This window comes from Mytilus californianus, unplaced genomic scaffold (genome assembly GCF_021869535.1).
Source record: "Mytilus californianus isolate M0D057914Y unplaced genomic scaffold, xbMytCali1.0.p SCAF_5, whole genome shotgun sequence".
In the NCBI taxonomy this organism is placed as follows: domain Eukaryota; kingdom Metazoa; phylum Mollusca; class Bivalvia; order Mytilida; family Mytilidae; genus Mytilus; species Mytilus californianus.
This window is the reverse complement of record NW_026262701.1, coordinates 29,673,908-29,697,246: the sequence shown is the minus strand read 5'-3', so window position 1 is coordinate 29,697,246 and position 23,339 is coordinate 29,673,908. Positions and strand designations below refer to the sequence as shown.

General features: G+C 32.1%; 1 protein-coding gene across 1 annotated transcript; it reads right to left on the bottom strand.

Moving 5' to 3' along the window:
- Nucleotides 1–1,748: 1,748 nt before the first annotated feature.
- Nucleotides 1,749–20,930, bottom strand: LOC127700720 (polyketide synthase PksN-like). Its single transcript, XM_052204330.1, has 5 exons — nucleotides 15,299–20,930; nucleotides 8,786–13,049; nucleotides 7,939–7,996; nucleotides 6,491–6,537; nucleotides 1,749–5,630 (listed from the first exon to the last, which is right to left on the bottom strand). The coding sequence occupies exons 1-2, from the start codon at nucleotides 20,724–20,726 to the stop codon at nucleotides 11,593–11,595; spliced, it is 6,885 nt and encodes a 2,294-aa protein (XP_052060290.1). The 5' UTR covers nucleotides 20,727–20,930; the 3' UTR covers nucleotides 1,749–5,630; nucleotides 6,491–6,537; nucleotides 7,939–7,996; nucleotides 8,786–11,592.
- Nucleotides 20,931–23,339: the final 2,409 nt, after the last annotated feature.

Below are 23,339 nucleotides of genomic sequence, written 5' to 3'. Positions count from 1 at the left end.
TATCAATTTATTAAAATAAAGCATATGATAAATAAAACAAAAAATATATGGTCAACGGATCAGAACTAGACGAAAAGTTGAATTATGCACTCAACTAATCGGAACCATTCAAATGAGTACCCTCAAAAATATCGGATATGTAACTGTACATTAATTTTGAGGGTATGAATAGAAGGCGACGTTGGTTATACGACAAAGTGACCGGAACCCAATGAAACCGACCGTGCGAGGGCTGTATAGCCAGTCAAGGTCGTTAAAAACTTCCATCATCATGAAACAATAATCAAAAAGACATCTAGAGCATTTAACAAAAATATATGCACTATGATGTGTTTGATGTCAAACTTGTCATATGTCATATTCTTATTGAAGCCAGTATGTTCAAATCTTTCAGGAAGAGGATAATTAATGTATTGGATATAGATAAAAAATTGTAAAATTTATATGTTTTTTAGAGAGTGCATTTGTTAAATCCATTTTTGTTGCACAGTATACAAAGTTGGTTAGTTTCTTTCGAGTGTATATGTTCGAGTTCCTGACGGAAGCATTTAGTATAAATTTAATGAAATCAACTATAGCACTATACGTCAAATATTCTTACACAATAGTATACATATGAATGATTGGACTCACAAGATTATGCATTTTAACACTCAACTATTCGGAACCATTTTACTCAATATCAAACATATGGCCTATTGGAATCATTTGGATTAACATTTTCTGAAAACTGTTGAAGCACTCTTAATGTAAAGATTGACAATATTTAAGAGGGAGAGGAGAATGTTGTAACAGTACTATTTTTATAGTCATCAAATAACTATATTAAAGTAAGTAAATGACGTAACACATGTAACCCCAAAATGATTAGACGATACCCTAGAACCAAACTACGCGGACCTGCTTGTTAACCAACTGGTTATTTGAGTACAGGAGTTGTTTAGGGTAACATTTTATTATTGTCATGAGTGACCAAACTCGATTTACTCGTCATCCATGAAAATAGTCCAAAACATTCCGCCTTCTTGTTTTATTATTATTTGTTTGATACCAATTGTCGTGGATTTCGTGGGGATAGGTAAACCAAGAATGTAAATATTCAAAGAAGTACTCATTTTCTGATTGATTATAAAAAACTAGACAATATAAAACATCTGTTTTTTCACTAATATTATCCGTCGCTTAATCGGTTTTTGTTGACAGTTTTGATAGCTGTGATTTACCATTTCATAGTTAAGAGAAGAAAAAATTACAATAAAAGAAAACACTCAGAGCGATCAAAGCGCTTTTCTTGATTTACCTTCATCAAGAACGCTAAAAGCCAAATATTTAAAGCCAAGGATACATAAGAATCGAAATAGTTAAAGTTATAAAACCAAAACGGACCTCAAAATTATGGCTAAATACATATAAGGTACTTGTACCAGGTTTGCGCCGGTCAACTCAAAACAAGTAATCAGTCAATATTTTGTTTACTAAGTTTACTTAATGAAATCTATTGTCACGTATGAGAAAAGTGCGTCGTTTCAACAATCTTCGGGTAACCGGTATTTTGCAGGAAAAGCTGCTGATCTAAATAACGTGTACTTGTACCTTCAATTTTGAAGACCATACAAACCTGAAATGGATTTCCGTCCTGAACTTGTATTGCAAATCCAAAAACAAAATAAAAACCCAATTTTTTTTCAATTATATACTTTGTAAAACGCAAATGCGAATGTTTAGTAGAATTTAAAATGAAAACAAAATTAATTGCTATATTTATTATTATTATAATATATAAAGCGTTAATTCATTTGTAGCCATTGTAGTTCATTCATTGCATACAATACATTATAATTGAGGTGAACAAACATTTTGTAAATAAATTTGATCTGTAGCATAATTACTGTCTAATTCTTAAATTGCTAACAAAAAAGTCATTATTATTTCATTATACACCTTTCGTCAAACCCTTGAAGAAAAACAACTATACTATTAATTCCAACGATCTGGAACAATACTTATTAAACAAAATGTCCCCACTTCTAGAGGAGTGTACGCCAAATGGTTACTTGAAGTTCAAAAAGCCATGGTAAAATTTAAGTAAAATGTAAGCTACATGCACATGTATATTATAATATTTCAAATTCATTTTGACTAAACAATTTTGAATAATAAAAAAATGAAAATAGAATAAAAATACACTTTTGCACTGACAGCATTTAATTCGTCTACCTTACATCTCAAAGAAGAAAAAAAAATGAAAAAAAATGAAATTCATTGGAAGAGTTGGTAACTTAATTGAGCTAATTTAAAGGTGAATGGAGTATACAATATGGTTAACTTAACTTATGTAATCGGCCAGTTTCTACTTCCGGTAAAAACAGACATTAAATTTGATACCTCGTGGAGGCCGAGTGCTACACTTTCTGTACGTTAAGGAACCCATACAATACGTTTTAAAGTGTACGTTTCATATGTGCGGACAACAATATCTGTCCCTATCCAACACTCTTTTTTTCTATAAACTGTTTAAATGGCATGCCCTACATTTTGGTCGACTCTCTTTTGATAGCCTACTTGTGGGAATTTTTGATACATGTATTGTCCTGAAAACTTCTAAAATCAACCAAATACGGCTCATTAAGAGAAATCAAAATACCTCAAACATTATTGCCTATATGATCTGGTTTTTTTAATTTATTATAAAAGTTATACATAAAACCCCAGCTGAGAATTTATCAATATGTATTTATTTAAACTTGGTTCATGTGATCTTGGCACTTATGCTTTGACCAGTCTTTTCATTTATAGATACATTGGCCCAAAGTTAAAGACGTGCAAATACTTTGAATAAAGTCGAAGAAGACATTGCAATTTAAAATGAAACTGGTTTGATTTTTATAATGTGACAACACACCTTTTGTCATAAGATAAAAACTAGTTTGAGTTTCATTTTATACTGGTTCTCTAATTCTTCGATTTTTCTTCTTTTTTTTTTTCTTTACAGCTAATTCTAAGTATGAAAATCACAAATCTGGACCCTTGAAAAATTATCTTTAGTGTGAATCACATTTTAAAAAATCATAATGACCATACCACAAGTATCTAAAATTATGTGCAATTTCTAATAATTTTATAAACAGTTGAATTAGACCTAACAATATTATAAAAAAAAGTAAGAAAAAAAAAAAAAAAACCGAACTCCAATGGAAATTCAAAACGGTAGTCCTTTATAAAATGGCAAAATCAAAAGCTCAAAAACATCAAACGAATGGAAAAGAACTGTCATATTCCTAACTTGGTACAGGCATTTCCTAATGTAGAAAATTGTGGTTTAAACCAGGTTTTAGAGCTAGCTAAATCTCTTACTTGTATGACAGAGGCATAGAATTCCATTATTTCAACAACAATGTGTAAGCAAAACAAACAGATATAATACTAGGTAAAAATGTCAAAAATTAGTTACAGCAGTCAACGTTGTAATATATAATCTTAATCACTATAAAAACAAATAACTATTACAAAAAAGAAAAACAAAATAGCAAATAGACACTCTGTAGATAACGTATTATGATATCAACACATAAAATGAAAATTCAATACTGTTGATAACATTTAAGATATAATAATGGCATTATAAAATATTTGGACGACATTTGTAAAAGATTTAGATACTAAATGATATATAGATATAATGTCTGTGAAGTTTAATCTAATGTTTATACTTCTATAACTATATTATCACTAATAGCTGGGGTACAATGGTTGCTAATATGAGATATCGAACGATGTATTACTAATTATGTCTACAGTAGTTTAAGACATCAGAAAATATGATTGATTTATATTTATATTGACTGCGAACTTGTACATCCCGCACAGCAAAACGGACGCCCCACTTTAACGAGGGTTTTACCGCCGGTCGGAGGAAGAAAAATGGTGACCATATTTCTATTCCCCAATCACCCTTGGGTGGGGGGGGGGGCATCAGAAAAAAAGAAGTTCATGTAAGGAAGGTATAACAATTCGATTAAGATAGCTGAACAGATACAAGGTTGAATTTACATGTTACTTAAATCATACAGGTGTGATTCTAATTTACTTTAAAGAGTAAATGTATGTCACTATAAACAACCAAATCCATTATGACCAAAAGTGAAAGCATGTATGTATGCAATGCAAATAAAATGAATTGTCGTTATACTTCATCAGATTATTCATACTGTAAGTAAGATATGTGTAATATCTTTATAAATTATATTTAGAGTTTCATACTGCCGTCATGGTGGTAAAAATGTGCGCTGTTAACTTAGGTGAATGATTGAGTATAGGAACCTTTTCAACGAGCTCCCATACCTTATCTTCCGTATTAACAACAATGTCGAGTCTCCTTTGTTTAAGATAACACTCTTTCGTCGGTTTTCTAACGGTACATATAGTTCTTAGAAATGTGAAAGGATTCAAAAAGAAAAGTTGGTTTACCTCCTGAGTCGATTAATTATTTATAACTTTGTACAGTTCCCTCCATAAAGAATGGTTTCGTATTTGAACTTAACTTTAACTATACATCAGGTTCATTTGAGTAAATAGCCAAATTCCAGTTGGGAATTTGCTGTAACATGTGTAAAAAAAGCCTCCTCTGCAAACACTGAAAACTTTTTCGATGTTTGTCTTGTTTCGAAAGGATGTTATTAAATATAAATTAACAAGAAAACGCTCTAATGAATTGAAAAAATACAAATTAATTGAAAAAAAAACATATCCTTGTAGTTATATATTTGACTCCGTATATAGCAGGTAAAGCAGGTTATAGGAACTTTGTGTAAAATAGGTTAAAATATTGTTACGGCGTAAATGATCTGTTGATTTTGTCACTGCAATTCAAAACTAAATTGTAACTAACATGTAATGAAGAAAACACACAAGCGACACGATTGATAAAGCGGTATAAACACAGGCTACTTCTAAGCTTATAGCTCAGAGTTTCAGTTTTTATGATTATTGAAATAATCCGTGAATTTTTAAGGTATATTTTTCTAAGCGTGAAGGTATATTTTTCTTAGTTTGAAGATAACCGATATAGAAAATGAACGTACATTCTGCATGACAACAAAATGATGACTGACAGACGGATATATTAACAAGACTTGGTAAAATAATTATTACTATAATTACTTGTTATATTATCTAAATAAATCATTCAAGAACTTTTTTTCCAAATAATCTAAAATGATGAATATTTTCATACACAATTTTCAATATATTATACATAAACAAAATAACTAACTAAGCATATAAATACTTGTAAGTTCCAAACCATATACTATCTCTATATGGTCCTTCATAAAAAGGAACCTTTTTAACTTGACTCGCACACTTCGCTGGAAATGCATATTACAATCACCACCTTTGTTCCAGTTACTAATTCATTTTTTTACAATACGCAAAAACATCTTCAGTTTAAATATGAACAAAAGTTTACTACATCTATTCGCTTATTAACTTTCTTTGATATAAAACAGTGATTTAAACAATTCTAAAAATGAAGTTTGTAACAAACAAAAACAAAAGATCAACACAATGTCACAGTGACCAACTTGAATACTGAGTGGCTTTCGGCAACATGTAGTAGATCTTTAGCTGCTCTGAAAAATAAACGTTTAAAATTACATATCTAATTGATGAGAGACATCGTTATTTTTGTATTCCTATTGAGAGATAAATAAATCGGTTAAAATCTAATATAATTGTTCCGCATTGTAGTACTTTTATATTTTGTAATATAATTTTGTGGAGAATATCATTGTATATTTATTTACTATATGAAATTAAGAAGATGCGGTATGATTGCCAATGAGACAACTCTCCATCAGGGACCAAATGACGTAGAAGTTAGCAACTTAATGTCACCGTACGGCCTTCAACAATGAGCAAAACCCATACCAGATAGCAACTTCTTAAACTCTATGTTGACTCGGAAAGTACATTCTGTTAACCAGTTGTTTATGGTGTAATGTTTTACTCAAACAATGAAAATTATTTAAATGTTACCATGTTACATTTATTTAAAAAAATTAGCCGGTTTCACACAACAAACAGATATCTGTTTATCAGCTTTACTTGAGTATGTTATAGATTAAATCTTCATTAGTATTTTCATGTCCGTTTTATACCTCCAACATACACATATTTGAAAAATATACTATAATCTAAAGATAATATGTTACATAAATTTGATTTCAATCCATTAAATGATTGAAAAGAAATTATGAATATAAAAAAAAAGTATATTATGGAGTATTTCATATTTTAATTCCTACTAAAAGGAACAATATGGTTACGGAAGTATACATTCCATATAGATGACTTCGGAAAAGTTCAGTTGACACATTACATATGAGGGAGTTACATCAGATATTTATAGCTCCTTTGAGTATTGTATTTAAACCATGTTTCAATAAAACATATTATAAATAATAATCATTGCAATGTTTCTTTAACTTACATTTTCCGATTCTCAACAAATGCATATTTCACTTTAGCAAGTATCATCTGAAAACAAAATGAAAGCTATAAAAATGTTGTTAATTACCAGGTTATATTTGACTTCAGCAATTAAGAATAAGAACGTTCACTAAGAAATGAAGCTAATCAAAATAATAGCGTTCATTTTAGAACATGTATGTCGGAAATATATTGTGTTATTTACTTGTTATGCTTGTTATGGCTAGTCTGTTGTGACTTTTAAGCACTATATATATAAACTAAATTCATGTGTTGGTTACTCAAAATGCACGATTACGATAGGTTTGCTTGTTGGGTTTGTTAAGTTACGTTTAAAATGTATTTTGTTGTTATGATCATTTGGTATAGATATAGCTTTTTACCAACGCTTAACATAATGTATAATGATTGTACTGATGGGACAAATATATAGTGAGCTTTGAAGATTGAAAAAATAAACTTGTAGAAATACAAATAAAAGATACGATTTCAGACCAAATTTCTAATAAGATCTTGTGCATACACATTGGTAGCGTTAATTTTATTATCTAACGAGCCTTTTAAATTTTTATATTTTACAAAATATCTTTGTGCTTTATCTGAACGTAGTTAATTTATTGAAAAAGCCAAGAAATTACAATAAATACAACATAATAACCGACCCAAGAAAAGATTATCAACATATACAGCTATTTCTATGAATCATTGTTATTGTGGAGAACGAAAAACAAATTAACGCAGATATTGTATGGAGCCATTTCAATGAGTTACTGGTCTAAAGGAAAAAAGATGAATGAAATTTTGGAAAATTTCTTTGATCTTGAATTTTTATGTAGAATCTATAGTAATTTCAACAGTTTGTAATTCATTCTATTTAATCATATCTCCTATGAATAGACAGCTATTCTAAAAATGCTAGAATGTTTATTTGTTTTCAAACTGCATTCCAAAACTGTGAGAACATTACTGTTGTTGTTAACTTATTTTATATCTTGCATGTACCTAAACTATGAAATAAAACGCAGCCATGATTTTACCAAGAAGATATTGCTAATGAGTAGTAATATTATTCTAGTTTCAATATCTTTTTGTGAATGTTGTGCTGTGTATAACAGAACACTAGTCAAACAGGCATGCTTTTATTGAATTATTGGAGCAAGTTTAGCATAAACCAATACACAATCAATACATTTAATGCAAGAAACTGTTTCACTTTAAATATGTCCATTCAACTGTTGAAACAGTTTTCTCAAAAATGGAAAAGGAATCCATTTATTTCCAATGTCTGGATCAGTAGGTGCAGAAGTTAAAGTTCTGAATTCGATTATCAGCGTCCCTTTGAAATGTCATTGTAATTGATACAAGAAAGTAATATGCATCACTATGCAAACTGAGGTTTGTCTTTGTTTGTTTTATCTATATGAAACTTAGTAATAAAATCTTAAATACCGTCTATTCTTAAACGTTGACTATCTTGTATGGTTGTTGGCTAAAGTGAAATTTCTATCTGAAAAATAATAAATTATAGTGTATTAATCAATTGTGTATTAACCGTTGTTGATTGTTATTGTTTATAAATTCAATAATATTTACGCTTTTGATATTTGTATAGATTTGAGAAAACGAACCAAGATGTCCAACACACCTCCACATTACCTCTCATCGTCTGATTTTTAGAGTATGCGGGGGAGAATGCGTATATTTTCGTCATTTGAATTTTGGTGGATAGTTGTGTCTTATTGGCAGTCGGACCACATTTATTTTATGTTAGGGAAGGAAAGAAGTTGCACTCAGGCCGATTAATGCATCATATACTCTTCAATGTAAACTTAAAATTTATGAACTGCTCTATTTGTCTACATGAATATAATATGAACAAATAGAAGTATTATTCTGACAATAACCTTTGATTATTTGGAATGCCAAATATTTGTTTTCATTTTTTATCATTATTTGTAATCTTAAAGATGGCTACCAATTAGAAATAAGGAATAGCTTCCAATATCGTGTTCATTTTGATTGTATTTCACGTATAGTTTCGTTCTTATAATGTGCTTTGTATTTTGAAATCTGATTCCACCTATACATATTGTTTTTGGTATTTTCTACCCGTTTGTCATTATATTTCCATCAAAATCTAATTAAGAACCGTAGATACCTTCGATATAGAATTAATCAAAATTGTATATAAATACAAAATCTGTGCTTACAAACTGTATTACTGAAAAATACTTCTTAAATTTTTGGACAGAACTATTGCATACAATTTTCAAGCTAATAATAAGTATTTACTCACCATCTGAACTGTCCGCTTACTTAGTCGCTGCTTATTAACTTTTAATTCAGCCTTTAATAAATAAAATCCATCCCCATGGTTTATGTCTTTATATGTGAACAACAATAAATAAGATGATAACACTAAAAACTTATCTTATAAAAATGTAGACATTATACAATTTTAAATAGAATAAAAACATTTATAATTTCATTTATTCATACATATAATACACATTGATAAATATGATATATTTTCCTTTTAATCATACATATTCTTAACCTACTGTTTATATGTTTATATATATATATTGTTAAAATATACTTTTTCACTTTTTTGGTCTTTTGGAAAATGTTGTTTGTGCTGTATTTAGACCCCTCTAACTAGAAATTTGTTTTGCATGCACACGTATACAAATTGCGGTTTTTATCCAACGCAATCATAGGTTTGAACGTTGTTTTCAATTTAGACTTGTTTAAATATATATATATATATATATATAATCATTGACAAAAGCAGTGGTTTGTGTTCAATTATATGTTTAAAGGGAAACAACAATCGAAATTTATATTTCCTGTTCCAGTATATATAAGAACTTTAGTATTTAGTTATAAAACTAAATACTGTAACTTCTCGATAAAAGTCAAAGACCTTTCTTACGAAGACAGCGGTTCATAATTGATTTATCTATTCGTCTATAAAAGGTATACACTAACACTATGATGGACAAATACAAATTTCGATTTATCTTTATCCTGTACAGTAGCTGTTCATTATATACATGTAGTACATTAACAAACTTAAGAAATATATTCAACACTAAAAATAAAATAATGCAATAGTAAAGATTTTTGCAGCTACTGAAAAGAACTCTCATCAAAGATATATATTATAAGGCTTACGATTTAGCACGCTAAACGCGTGTTTCATCTACACAAGATTGATCAGTGGGGCTTTAATCAAATCAGTGATAACTGTAAATATGAAATTTTATCTTTTAAAGAGACAGCTATTTCAGCACTTCAAATATCAATATAGTTGTATCTATCTCTAGTATTTTGGGCTTGACTAAATAATAACAACACTTAATAATATATAATATAATTGAAAAGGCTAGACAAAAATAAGTTCTGACAATGAATAATATGATAATAGCACACATTCATAGAAATTGTACACAAACACACACATATGAATATATATTTATAAATTTAAAAACAAGTGAAAAAAAATCCATAAAAAAAACATATAAGAGAAAAACAAAGTAAATGAACTTCATTGTATATCTGAAAAATCAATAGAACAACGATAAATAAAATTATCTGTTACAGAAGAGGTATTGATCATACAACTAATCAGATTTTTATTTTTTGTTTTAATCTTTTAAAACACATATTACATAATATACAAAGGCATATTTACAGCACAGAGAATACAATGTCAGATAATTAGAATTAAGTTCATATAACACATCTTATAATAACTATAACTCTGCTGCAAACTAGTTCATACGAGTTTTGATTTATTTTATTGTTAAATATCGAGAGAGAAAAGATTGGAATATATGAGAATTTTAAAAGAAAAACAGTAATATTTATGTGGAAAAAATCAAACTGACTGTTAATTTTGTATGGAAAAGGACTATTTAGTGATCGATGGTTTGTTCTAAATATCACCTCATTTATGCTACTTGATTACATGAAAAGAAGATTCAAATAAAAGTAAAAACAACTGATCATTATTGTCTTTGGAATATATCTTAAGCTGGAGTTACCAGTACTCAAATATGCAATAACTTGTTACTGTACAACTTATTTACTATATTATTTGCATTATTTTTTGATGCACTTTAATTAATAAGCATGTACAACAGAACAAAGCTAGGTAAATTAAAATTAGCAAATGATTATAAAGTATAAAAATAGTTTAAATAAACATATAAAACATCTTTTTAAATGTCAGGTTATAACAACATGAAAAATAACTACTCTATTAAAGCTATTTATTCACACAACACTTTCTTCGATTAACATATAGAGTCACCTTTTTATTTCTAAACACAAAAACAAATTTATATAAGATTGGCATTGGGAAACAATCTTGATATAATCCAAAAACTTAAGTATTTGCAATTATCAATTGATGAAGAAGGCATTTAATGCGACTACATGTATGTGTAACTCACTACATTATTTACAAAAAAGGCTATTTAGAATAACCAATATTAATTATAGTATCTTATTTATAGCAGGTAATATTATACCATATGAGCATCCTGCCTTACATATATAACAGATAAAACATTAAGACTACGATCAATGATAAAAAACCACTATAAACAGCCCATACGAGCATCCTGCCTTACATATAAAACAGATAAAACATTAAGACTACGATCAATGATAAAATGCCACTATAAACAGCGAGACAACTGACATTATGCATTCATATAAGTCAGAATACTACACACACATACATACAAACACATGGGAGTTAACTTAATTTCTAAAGCTTTAATGATAAGATAAATATACATATATGTGCAAACGGTGATTCAAACTAAATGATTATATATATCTAAAAAGAACTCTTTCCATTAATATTCTGTATATATAAAACAGTAAAATCCCTTGACTATATATATCTTAATTTCACACTTTTCAGAAAAAAAGAACCGGAAAAAAACCAATATATCTATTGACCAAAAAATGTTTATATCATATGTAAAAAGAAAATATAATACACAAGCAACTAAACATCCTATCACTTACAACAAATCTAAACAAGCTAAAACTGAAATTAAGTTTGAAGTATTCAATTGAATCCACCTAAACTTCAAAAAAATCTGCAAGACAACCTTCACAATCGGAAATTCTATTTTTCACAATAGATGTTAAAACTCTAGATGGAGACACCTCAATAAATTGTCTGACATTATTTTCATAAGCAGATACTACCGTTTTTCTCCACTGTACAGGTTCTACTAGTTGTTTTTTAAGTTGTTCTTTAATACTATTCGTATCTTCTGAAAAACTTCCAGTAACATTCATAAGAACAGGTGTGCAAGGTTTTCGAAATTCAACGGAATCTATTAATGGATCAACTACAACGGTCGCTTTCTTCATGTAAATCGAATGGAAAGCTCCTGCAACACGTAATTTCCGAACGTCAACAACATTCATAATTTCTTTATCTTTTGAGTTCAAATAATCAACGAAAGAGTCTATGTCATCGTTTGACCCAGCAACTGTGTGTTGATTATCTCCTAAATATGTGGATATTTCTAACGATTTAAAATTAACCTCTAGGTAATGTCTAAGTTGATCCATGCGAGGACCGTAAATACTAGCCATGGACGTTGATAATCTATTCGCTTCCTCTTCCATTGCTTGTCCGCGTTTCCTTACAATTTCAAGGGCATCTTCAAACTTTAAAACACCGGCGTATACAAGCGCACAGAACTCTCCAACGCTAAGACCAGCAACACAGTTGATATTTGCTAAAATGTGTGGGCTTTCTATTTTAATCTGCTCTATTTTAGCCAAACACCCTACAAACAGGGCAACTTGCACGAACGCAGTTGATTTCAACCTTTCGATCAATTCTTCATCATTTTGAAGACAAACGTCAAGAACATTATAACCAAGAATTTTCTCTGCTCTTTGGAAAACACATCTTGCTTCAGCACTACCTTTCATTGAACGACACATACCAACTTTTTGTGACCCTTGACCTGGAAACATCAGCATTTTGCTTGCCTCATTTTCTTTAAAAGAATTGGAATCTGTTTGCGAAAAACCGTCTTTTCCGCGTTCAGTAACAACATCACAGTTGAGACTTTTGCCTAATTTTTGTTCCAGATTACAGAAGATGAAATTGGCTAAACTAGCTAAACTTGGATATCCAAACGTATCAGCTATCTCCAATTGGTATCCTATGCGTTTCCGAACAAGTGTCATCATTTGAACTGCAATTAACGATTCACCACCAAGGGAATTAAAATCATCCTCAGGATTTATATCTTGTACTCCTAACAATTCGGACCAAATCTGTTTCAATTCGTTTTGCACAATCTGCTCTGTAGACAAATTGGTATCAGTTAAGTCAGCGTCATCTTCTAATTCTATTTTATTCTCAAAATCTGTATCAATATTTTCCCACCAACGGGTTCTTCGAGACTCGGATAAATTCAATGGTTTGACACAACAAACAAACAAAAATTTTTCTACTTCATTTCGGTCTTCTTCATCAAATGGACAAGATACAACAGATGCAAAACCAATATCTACAAAATAGTGGACCGTCAGAGCCTATATATGTAGAAGTAGTTCCTTTTAATTTTTTTCATATGTTTAGGAATAGAAGAGTTATTCTTCAAAATGTAGTTAGCTATAAACATATTAATCCAATTTTCCATCGGAATCCTTAATACTTATACATTATTCTATTGTATATGATAAATAAAAATGCAATTATAACGATGTTTGGCATATGCAAGACGAAATGGTATAAAAACGTCAATATATGATAACATAAATGCATAAAAAAGCGATATGTACATTTTAATTTGTTGTTTTCTTGCAATGGTTACGATTGGCTTTTTTCCCATGGCGACGGTTTCTTCATTTTTAGATATCGCAATGGCTTCTGTACTGTAAATAACACGACAAGGAGCGTTCGTATCATAGTATGTTCCATTCTGGATGTGTCTGACACATCCATTTAAATTGATGGTGTAACATTGAATTTATCTATGGATTTTTTTCAGCTTGCTGAAATCGTCTCAGCAAATATAAAGATACAACAGAATTGGCCTTGGAAAAACATTTTTTTTTACATTAACAAGAATAGTTTCCTTAAATGTGACCTACCGAATAAGACTATTTACCGGATTTGTAATAACATAAGCAACACGACGGGTGCCACATGTTGAGCAGGATCTGCTTACCCTTTTGGAGCACCTGAGATCACCCCAAGTTTTTGGTTTGCTTAGTCTTTAGTTTTCTATGTTGTGTCATCTCTACTGTTATTTTCTGTTTGTCTTTTTATTTTTGGCCATGACGTTGTCAGTTTGTTTTCGATCTATGAGGTTGACTGTCCCTCTGGTATCTTTTGTCCCTCTTTTTTCAACAACTCGTGAAGGCAAAACTATCATTAGTTTGACATTGAATAAAACCTTTTGCAATTTTGGGTCAACAATGGTCTTCAACTTCGTACTTTATTTGGGCTTTTAACTTTTCTGATTTAAGCGTCACTGATGAGTCTTTTGTAGCCAAAACGTGCGTTTGGCGTACAAAATTTCAATCCTGGTATCTATGACGAGTTTATTCATCAAGCGGTATCCAATAATAATATCGTTATTTTTTACATCAGAAAACGAGAGATGGATGCGATCGATAACCATTTCACACTTACTATGTAACCTTTTAATAATTCAAGTAGTTTCCATTCAAACCAAACAAGAAAGGTAAACTTTTTTTAAATAATGACTGTTTAAAAAAATTAAGTATTCCAATTTGAATAGGAAATCAAAAATGTGTAGACGATTGTCGAATGCATGAAATTCACGTTATTGGACTTTTCGTAATCGTATCAAAAAGAAATCAAAACAAAAATATTTGTAAGCTCACAGAGCAAACAAATTATGTTTTCAGAGCTTGCATTTCCTATCATTATTTCCTTGATATATGGTTGCTGCTTACAGGGAAGCTATTGACCCAAGACTTCCAATTGGTTGAGATGAAATCATCCTTTCGAAAATTTTGCGGACGTAATCACGAGTTGGTTGACCGTTATGGAATATCTGTTTCACAGATGAAGAAGGATATGTTCCAATTGTGGTAATCACAATCCCGTCCTGTTTTACTCGATTGTGACCTACCAAACTGGACTTTTAATCGGGTACTTGCATGAGCAGCCTGATGGCAGCCACATGTTGAGCAGGATTTAATTACCTTCTGGAGCAACTGAAATCACTCCCGGTTTTTGGTGGGGTTCGTGTTTAGCCATAGCATTGTCAGTTTGTCTTCGACTTATGAGTTTGAACGTCCCTTTGGTTTCTGTCGCCTCCCTTTTTTAATAAATCAATTGTTTGATTGCACATTTCAATCAATTATTAAAATTAACATTTAAATTCATAAAAACAATAAATAGAAGCCCAAAAAGGACAAAGTTAAAACTCATACAAATACTAAATATAGAAATAAACCTTAATATATATAAAAATGTGATTGCCAATAAGACAACTATCCACTAGAGTTTAAATGACAAACATTTAAGCAGCTGAACGTTCTTGTACGACTCTTGTACAAGTTTCTTTTTTATATAGATTCAAAAATATATTTTCGTTCGAAATCACCAAAATTGAACTATCGCCTCATTGATAAATGTCATACACCAACGTGTTATATTTCTGACAATATATTTATGAATCGTTTGTCAGAGCGTGTAAAATAGCTGATGAAAGCTTATATTATCATAATTGTACATTGTATTTTATATTTTGATTAAAGTTAACAAAACAATTATACATACTAGACAGAATGTGTTCCCATTTTTTAGGTTCCATCATAGGCTCAAACGGTCTAAGATCATAGTCTTTGAAGAACCACCATCCATCTAGTACACCCCAGGCTAGTGTTGCCCATGTTTCGTTCTTTGCACTTTCAATTATGAACAAGGTACCGTCTTCCCCCAAGCATGATTTCAAGTTCACAACAGAAGTTTTGATACTATCAGTCGTGTGAATAACATTATATGATATTACAATGTCGAAAGTTCCGATAACGCCTTGTTCTAGAGCAGATTTTGTTATATCAAACGTACAAAATTTCATAGAGTGCATATAGTTTTCAAAAGTATTCTTTGCATTTTCAACAAAGGCTTTTCCTAGGTCGGTGAACCAATATTCAATGTTTCCGATGTCTGTAAACTTTGGAAGAAGTTGTCTTGTTACATGTCCCATACCGGCACCTACTTCTAGTATTCTTATTTTCTTTCCTATTCCAGCAAGTTGGTCAGCATATGATGCTATCGACTGCATATATGTATTGTAGTATACATCTCCAAGTGGATCGCCAAGTTTATCAAATCGGAACATAAAATTTAAATCGCCCTGGGGATAGATTACTGACAATGGGCTCATGTTTCCCCATAAAACGCTACGCAAGTGTTGTGAACAATATAACGGAAATCGAAAGCAGTCTGCCCAACTCGGGTATTTTTTCATGGCATGATCAGCTACATTTGTTGGGTCAACATCAAGTATATCACTGCAGTTGAATATATATGAATCTAACTTCAGTACTGTTTCGTCCTTTCCCGTTGCTCTTATAAACCCGTTGTTTAAAAGCTCCCTTATCATTACAAAAAATAATTTCTCGTACTGCTCTAGCATGCCTGTGATTTCGAACGATTCTTTCAGAGATGTGCTTCTATCATTAAGTACATGAGTTGATAGGTTTGTACCACGAAGAAGTTTGATAATATCAGATGAACAAAACCTGCCTTGAAGGTATGTTAGGTCGTCTGTGGCCATTAGGGGTAAAGACCTTATAATTTCTTTGCTTTCTGTTACTTTTCTGTCCAAAAGATCATACAGGTTTTCGTTTTTTAGGAGTCTGTTGTTTCGATCCAGCCAATGTCGATTTTCTTCAAACAAAATCAAGGTTACCCCAAATGCTGGGCAAATATTATCTATCTCTTCTCCAAAAATATCGGAAATATCAATATGATTGTTTTGTATAAAGGATCTCAAGTAGTTTATCTCCGAATTGACAATGCATGAGCCAGGAAATGAAACGTGCATGTCGCTCCGCATTTTACAGATCTGTATCAAATCTTCCGCTTTTGATGTAGATTGAACAATAGACAATAACCGTATTGCTTGTGGTGGTTTTTTTACATTAATTGCCATACGAAATTGATCGTGACCAACATTTTCCATACACATTTCGTGAAACCTCTTTGCAATTACAAAACACATACCTTTGAGGGAATTCAAAGATGTTTTTTGCATTGTTTCTCTGATTAAGCAATTATACAGCCATGCTTGTTTTTTTATATAATTGAAAGACTTGCCACGAAAAAATATCGGGAAGCATGATTGATTCTGTTTTCCCTCGTCTTTCACATTTTTTGGATCATGGTTTGAAATTATTGCATGGCAGTTTGTCCCAGTTAAGCCAAATGCGCTAATACCAGCAATTCGTTTACCCGATTTGTTAGGATCCCAATCTTGAATTTCGGTAACAATAGATAAAGCGGATTCCTTCAGGTCTGAATTCGGAATTTTAAAATTTGCTGATGGTGGTATCTTATTGAACATAAATGTTGCCAACACCTTTACTAGTCCAAGTAATCCAGCTGTCGTGTCTAAATGTCCAAACATACTCTTGGATGTACCAATAGCTACATTCTCTTTAAAGATTGACGATAACGCCGAGATTTCTACTCTATCCCCTAGCTTTGTTCCTGTACCATGTGTTTCAATATAACCAACATCTGCGGCTTTTATTCCGGCAGCCGTGAGTGCTTTATTTATTACTTCTATCTGTGAGGTAGAAGATGGAGCTGTGATTCCGTTTCCATGGCCAACACTGTTTGATGCAATACTATTAACAATACCATAGATATGCTTTCTTTGCTTTATTGCTGAACTTAATCTTTCCACATATAAACATAAAACACCTTCACCTACGACAGTTCCGTTTGCATTTTTGTCAAACGGTCGACAGGAAAAATCTGGTGAAAGAATACCTGCATTTCCAAAGACGCCTGTCCTTCCTGGATAAATCACAAGATTAGCACCTCCTACCAATGCACCATCACATTCGTTCTTTTTAATAGATTCGCATGCATGTTTTAATGCCATTAGCGAAGATGAACAAGCTGTATCGACAAGCATACTTGGTCCTTTTAAATTCCATTGGTAAACAATACGTGTAGCAACCATTCCTGGTAAAAGACCTGATACGCAAATTGCTTCATCTGGATAATCAAGCTGTGAATATCCAATGTCAATTGTGCTGAGAAAAACACCAATATTAGCCCCATTTATATTACTGGAGTTTTCTCCTTCGAGTAAGGCCTCTGTTGCCACTTGCAGTAGCAGTCTTTGTTCTGGCGACATGAACTTTGCTTCACCAGGAGGAATATGAAAAAACTCATTATCAAATTGGTCGATTCTATCTAAAAAGGCCCCTCGATAAGTATCTGTGGTTGGCAGATATTTAGAACAGTCTTTAAAATCTGAAATCCTTTCTTGCGGAAATTGTTGCACTAGGTCCTCTCCAGTCTGAAGTACTTCCCATAACTGCGGTAAAGACATAATGCCACCAGGTAAACGGAGTCCCAATCCAGTTATTACTATATCTGCAGAATCTGTTGAACAATCTTCATTTGCCACTTTGTTTCCTGATTCCAATATGTGCTTGCTTTCTATTTGATTAGCTAAAGTCAAGATAGATGGATACGAAAATAAATCAACAATTCCTATTTTGAATTTTGTCTCTTTCTTAATGAGAGAGCAAAAACGAACTAATGTTAAAGAATGACCTCCATTCTCCATGAATGTCAAATTAACATCTATCATATTCATATCTTTTAAATCCATTGCCTGTGCGAATAAGGCTTTCAAAACATTAGCGGTCTCCGATTCTTTTCCATCATGTTTACCTGGTATCCTCTTACATTTTAAGTCATTCATGTCTGATAAAGATGGCAGACCTTTCCTGTCAATTTTGCCATTTTTCGTAGTTGGTAGTTTTTCCAAAAAATTAACTAAATCAGGAACCATGTAGTAAGGTAACTCACGGGAAAGTATTTGCTTTATCTTGTTAACGTTCATATCTTTTGAGTGATTTGGATACATCTCCACAAATGCACATAGGTACTGAGTTTTACTTGATTTGTTATCTGTTAAAACAGAAACACAGGTTTCTTTGATGTCTTTAATTTTGAGCATAATTCGTTTTTCAATTTCTAAAGTGCTAATGCGAAATCCTCTTAATTTCACAACATCGTCTGACCGACCATAAAGCTCTAGATTCCCAGACGGTAACCAGCAACAAATATCTCCGGTTTTCAATGCAAATTTCTCTTTTCCTATTGCAACAACTTCAGTATCACCAGACGCAATGACATTTCCGCTAATGTAGAGTTCACCAACAGTTCCTATAGGAGATGGAAGTAAAGTGTTTTTATCTAGGACATGAAGTGATACTCCTGGTAATGGCTTTCCAATCGGAACTGTGCCACTCCTTGTACAAGGTACTTGTTGATTGTCAAAACATGTAGAATCAATAGTAGCTTCCGTCATTCCATAACTATTAATAACACGCTGATCCGGTCTCAGGATTCGTTTTATATTTTCAAATATGTGACTGTGTGTAACATCCGACCCCAAAACTAAAATTTTTAAACTTTCGAAATCGGAAGCATTACTGCCTTCTATCAAATGAGATGCAAAATGCGGTGTCACTTCTATGAAAGTTATATTATGATATTTTATCTGATGTTGAATGTAAGAAACGTCCAATCGTCGTTCGTCTGGACAAAGGACAAGTTTTCCAGGCATGCAAATCAATGAACGCACGAGATCTCCAACAAACACATCAAATGACACTGGCGCCCATTGAAAAACATTTACCTCATATTTATCCATATTATACACAGTCTTCCAAGCATTAGAAACAACATTGAGATTGCGATGTGAAATTTTGCACAGTTTTGGTACACCTGTAGATCCTGACGTTTGAATGGCATATGCTACAATTTCTGTTTTTCTTGATGCATCCTCACTCCAGAGGAAGCGGTTGTATGTATTTTCAATCAGGGTTTCTACATTTATAACTGGACAGGTGAAGGAAGCTTCTATCATTGTTTTGTAATCTTCATCGCTGCAGTGATAAATAATGGCTCCTGGTGTAATTCGGGAACTTATATCTTTTAAAGCGTTCTGGTTTGATATTGAAACTGGAAGAAAATGTCCACCGGATTTCCAAACGCCAATTATCATTGCAATGGAATATATGTCCTTCTTTGTAAACAATAACACAGGATATGACTTCAAAATGTCCGCATTTATTTCTGTACAAATACCCTCCGCGATTTGTGACGCCATCTTATTTAGACTTTGATATGTGATAACGTCCTCATCGCAAACGACAGCTATATTATCTGGATGTTTTTCTGTGTTCATTTCAAATTGTATATGCATTTCCTTATCCGTTAACACGTGAGTGTCGTTATGAATTTCACTTTCAGAGAACGACTTAAGCAATTGCATCTCTGATGACGATAGGACGTCCATGGCATTTAGTTTTTGATCCCATGGTATATCCCTAGAACAAAGTTCAGTCAAACTGTTACTTATTCGCTCAATTATAGTGCTGTCTAACACATCGTCTGCCCATTCAAACAAAACTGATGTCTGTTTGTTCCTTTCGTCAACAATGACATCTATGCTTAAAGACATCTTTGCATGTTTAGAGTATACCCTAATCTCTTCTTTCTCAGTGTTGGTTCTGCTATAATTAAACATCAGAGAACAAAATGAACTAATGCTTTTCTTTTGAATTGTCCATAGCATTTGTGCTAATTTATCTAGTGGATATGCACGATATTTTTGTGCTAACAGTAAGACTTCTTCAACTCGTGCAATATATTCTCGCCATGTTAATGTAGGGTTAAACTTTACCCGACAGAGCAAAGTATTGACAAACAATCCATCCGTTAATTGGTGCAAGTCGTCTCGTAGTGTAGCAGGTACCGCAAACGTCATATCATCAACACCAAGATATCGTTGTAGTACAATTGATGTGCAGGCGAAAAAGTAAACGAATTCGGTTGTTCCCAACTTTTCAGTGATCTTTGAAATGCAAGTTTTAATGCTATTTGTTATATAATTGTGTAAATGGTGTGCATTGTATGGAATAGTTTCATTCCATATTGATTCTGACATTGGCAAGAGTGACAAATTTACTTCTGGTGGTAGCGTTTCAAACTGATCTTTCCAAAACGACTCGTCAGATATGCATTCATTACTTTTCAAATATTGCTCTTCCGCAGCAACATATGTCGAATACGATAATGATTTTGAACATGTATCGTCGTATTCACCGTTCAATATTTTTTTCAAATTCTGTTTTATACATCGTAAAGTTATTTCATCAGAAATAATGTGATGTACATGTAAAACTAAATAATCTGAGGTTTGTGTTTGCAAGTATCGACACTTGATTAAAGAAGAAGATATGACTTCCATTTTTTGTATTGACTCTGAAATGTATTTTGCAATGTCATTAGTCTGTTTTACAGTTTCATAGATGACTTTATGATTACGGTTGGCATCAATACACCTTTTATATTCTCCGTTGTTTTTGAACAATTGAATTTCTGTTTTTAACTCTGGGTGTAGTGTTAAGATGTTCTGAAACACGTCGTCGATATTAATGTCTTTTTTTGTTTTCATCGCAATTGTTTCTACGTAAGCCGTGGAATTCGGAGCATATTCCTGCATAATGAGCATCCGTTTCTGTGCAGTGGACAAATAACAGCTTTCTGTGTTTTGAACTTGAATGTCATGCAGTTTTGGTGCATTTAATACAATATTTTCAAATTGTTTGTATATTGAATGTTTTAGTAGATCAATGATACTAATTTCAATTTTACCTTCTCGTCTTAACTTTGATACTAAAAATACTGCAGAAAATGATGTTCCACCAGCTTGCAGAAAGTCGTCACATTCGGCTGGGGGTTGATGAGTGCATAACACTTCCATCCAACTTCGTTTAACAAGTTCTTGGAGATTTTCTGTGTCTTTCTGAAAGACTGAGGAAAACGCTGCACATATGTTTGATGTTTCAAATGGTATTATTGGAAACAAGTTGTGTTTTAAAGTATGTTCCTGTTGTAAACGTGTCCATGTGTTGGTTATCCATTTCTGAACATCGGTAACCGTCCTTCCTTGAATTGAAGATATTTTTCTATGATGTTCTTTCCTTAGGGAAGTGGGGTTATTTTTAAACGAATCATTATAGATATCATCAGTAATGACCATGACATGAAGGTTCTCAGAATAACTGTCGGAATCAGGTTGATTAAGTGTTATCTTTACATTTTGAACCTCTTCAGTGACGTTTTCAATACCAAAACCCAAGAGAAAATCCAAAATAGGAATATTTCGACCTGTGCTTTGCAATGCAATCGTAATGGTGATGTTCTTATCAGTTTGTTTTCCCAGTTCATCGATTATCCTGTGCTCAACAAAGCGTCCAAGAGCTCTGCAACTGACAACCCACTGTTTTAGAATGGTATCATCTTCTGATATTTTGCCAATAATGCAAATGCTTACTGCACCGTATGATCCAAAATTATCGGTCAGCGAAATCACCCAGATTTGAGTTTCATCACTTTCGTCGTCTATACATATATTCGTGTTATTCAACTTAAATTGATTAGAACGGAAAAGTAACTCATTACATCTGGAATAAAGTGTTGCATTTTCTAACAGACTTTTCTTTGTTGTTTTCATAATACACATTCTCATTTTCCAAGAGAGAAGAAGATCAGTCAACATCTCACTGCTTGATGTCGACTTTATGTCTACTTTTGAAATGGCGTTTTGTCTCTTGAATTCTTGTTTGTACATATCTGTTCTATCTGTTGTATCGAATGTATTGTCATAAGTATCCAAAAACCAGAAGTTTTTTAGGTAGGCAGCAACAATCTTTTCGTCATTTGGGAACTTAAGTGTGAGTACTTCCGGACAAGACAATATCATTTCCTCGCATTCAAGACTGTTGTCATCTATGAAAATAAAGGAATCAAGTCCCAGATTCAACAAGGTGGCAAGATGCCTGATATTTTGTACTTTTGAATTCCAATTTGCTTGAATTGATACAAAATCTTCCATTCTAAGAGACCAATCCAAATCAAGGTTTTGAAAAGCTCGTTCGATGTCTTTGTGATAATTTTTACTAATTACAGCCAAAACAATTCCATATTTCTTTTGTTCAAGTAAGAACTGCTGTAAACAGACATTTCCTGTGTTCAAATGAACACTTTCCTGGGCACACTCACCATGCCATAATGTATAATCTGCATCAACAACAATAACCTTATGTTTTCGTTTGAAGATCAGGCCATGAATAGCTCTAGCAATAAGAAGCGCAAAGTGTCTGTATCCTTCCTGAGTGAATGGCATACCATATCTTATATCTGATTCGCTGTCATAAAATGTGGTTGTAAATTCCTCTGGCAGAATGATCTCTTTGGTACTCTGTGACAACTGGTTTGAAGTTTTGCTTTTGTTTAAGACGTTGGCTATGTTTAGAACAATAATTTTGTGAACAGCATTTAAATCCTGGCATAGGAGGCTTAATTGATCACGCTCAATTTCATTTTTATGACGTGGGATTATGACTAATATTGTGGATGGAGCACTTTTGTATCTTAAAAGCGACTGCATGAAGTGTTCTTGTTGTTTAATAATTAAATCATCGAGACGTAAGTTGTAATATTTCAAAGCTTCTAAAATTAAATGGTTGCAGGTTGGATCTATATTGATTGCTGC

What these genes read in the sequence shown, in the direction of transcription:
- LOC127700720 (XM_052204330.1), bottom strand. Translation starts at nt 20,726, where the DNA reads ATGTCAGAATCAATATGGAATGAAACTATTCCATACAATGCACACCAT. An exon ending in ATGGGAACACATTCTGTCTA is followed by an intron (nt 13,050 to 15,298) that starts GTATGTATAATT and finishes ACTATTTTGTAG; the next exon opens with ATATTGGTTTTGCATCTGTT.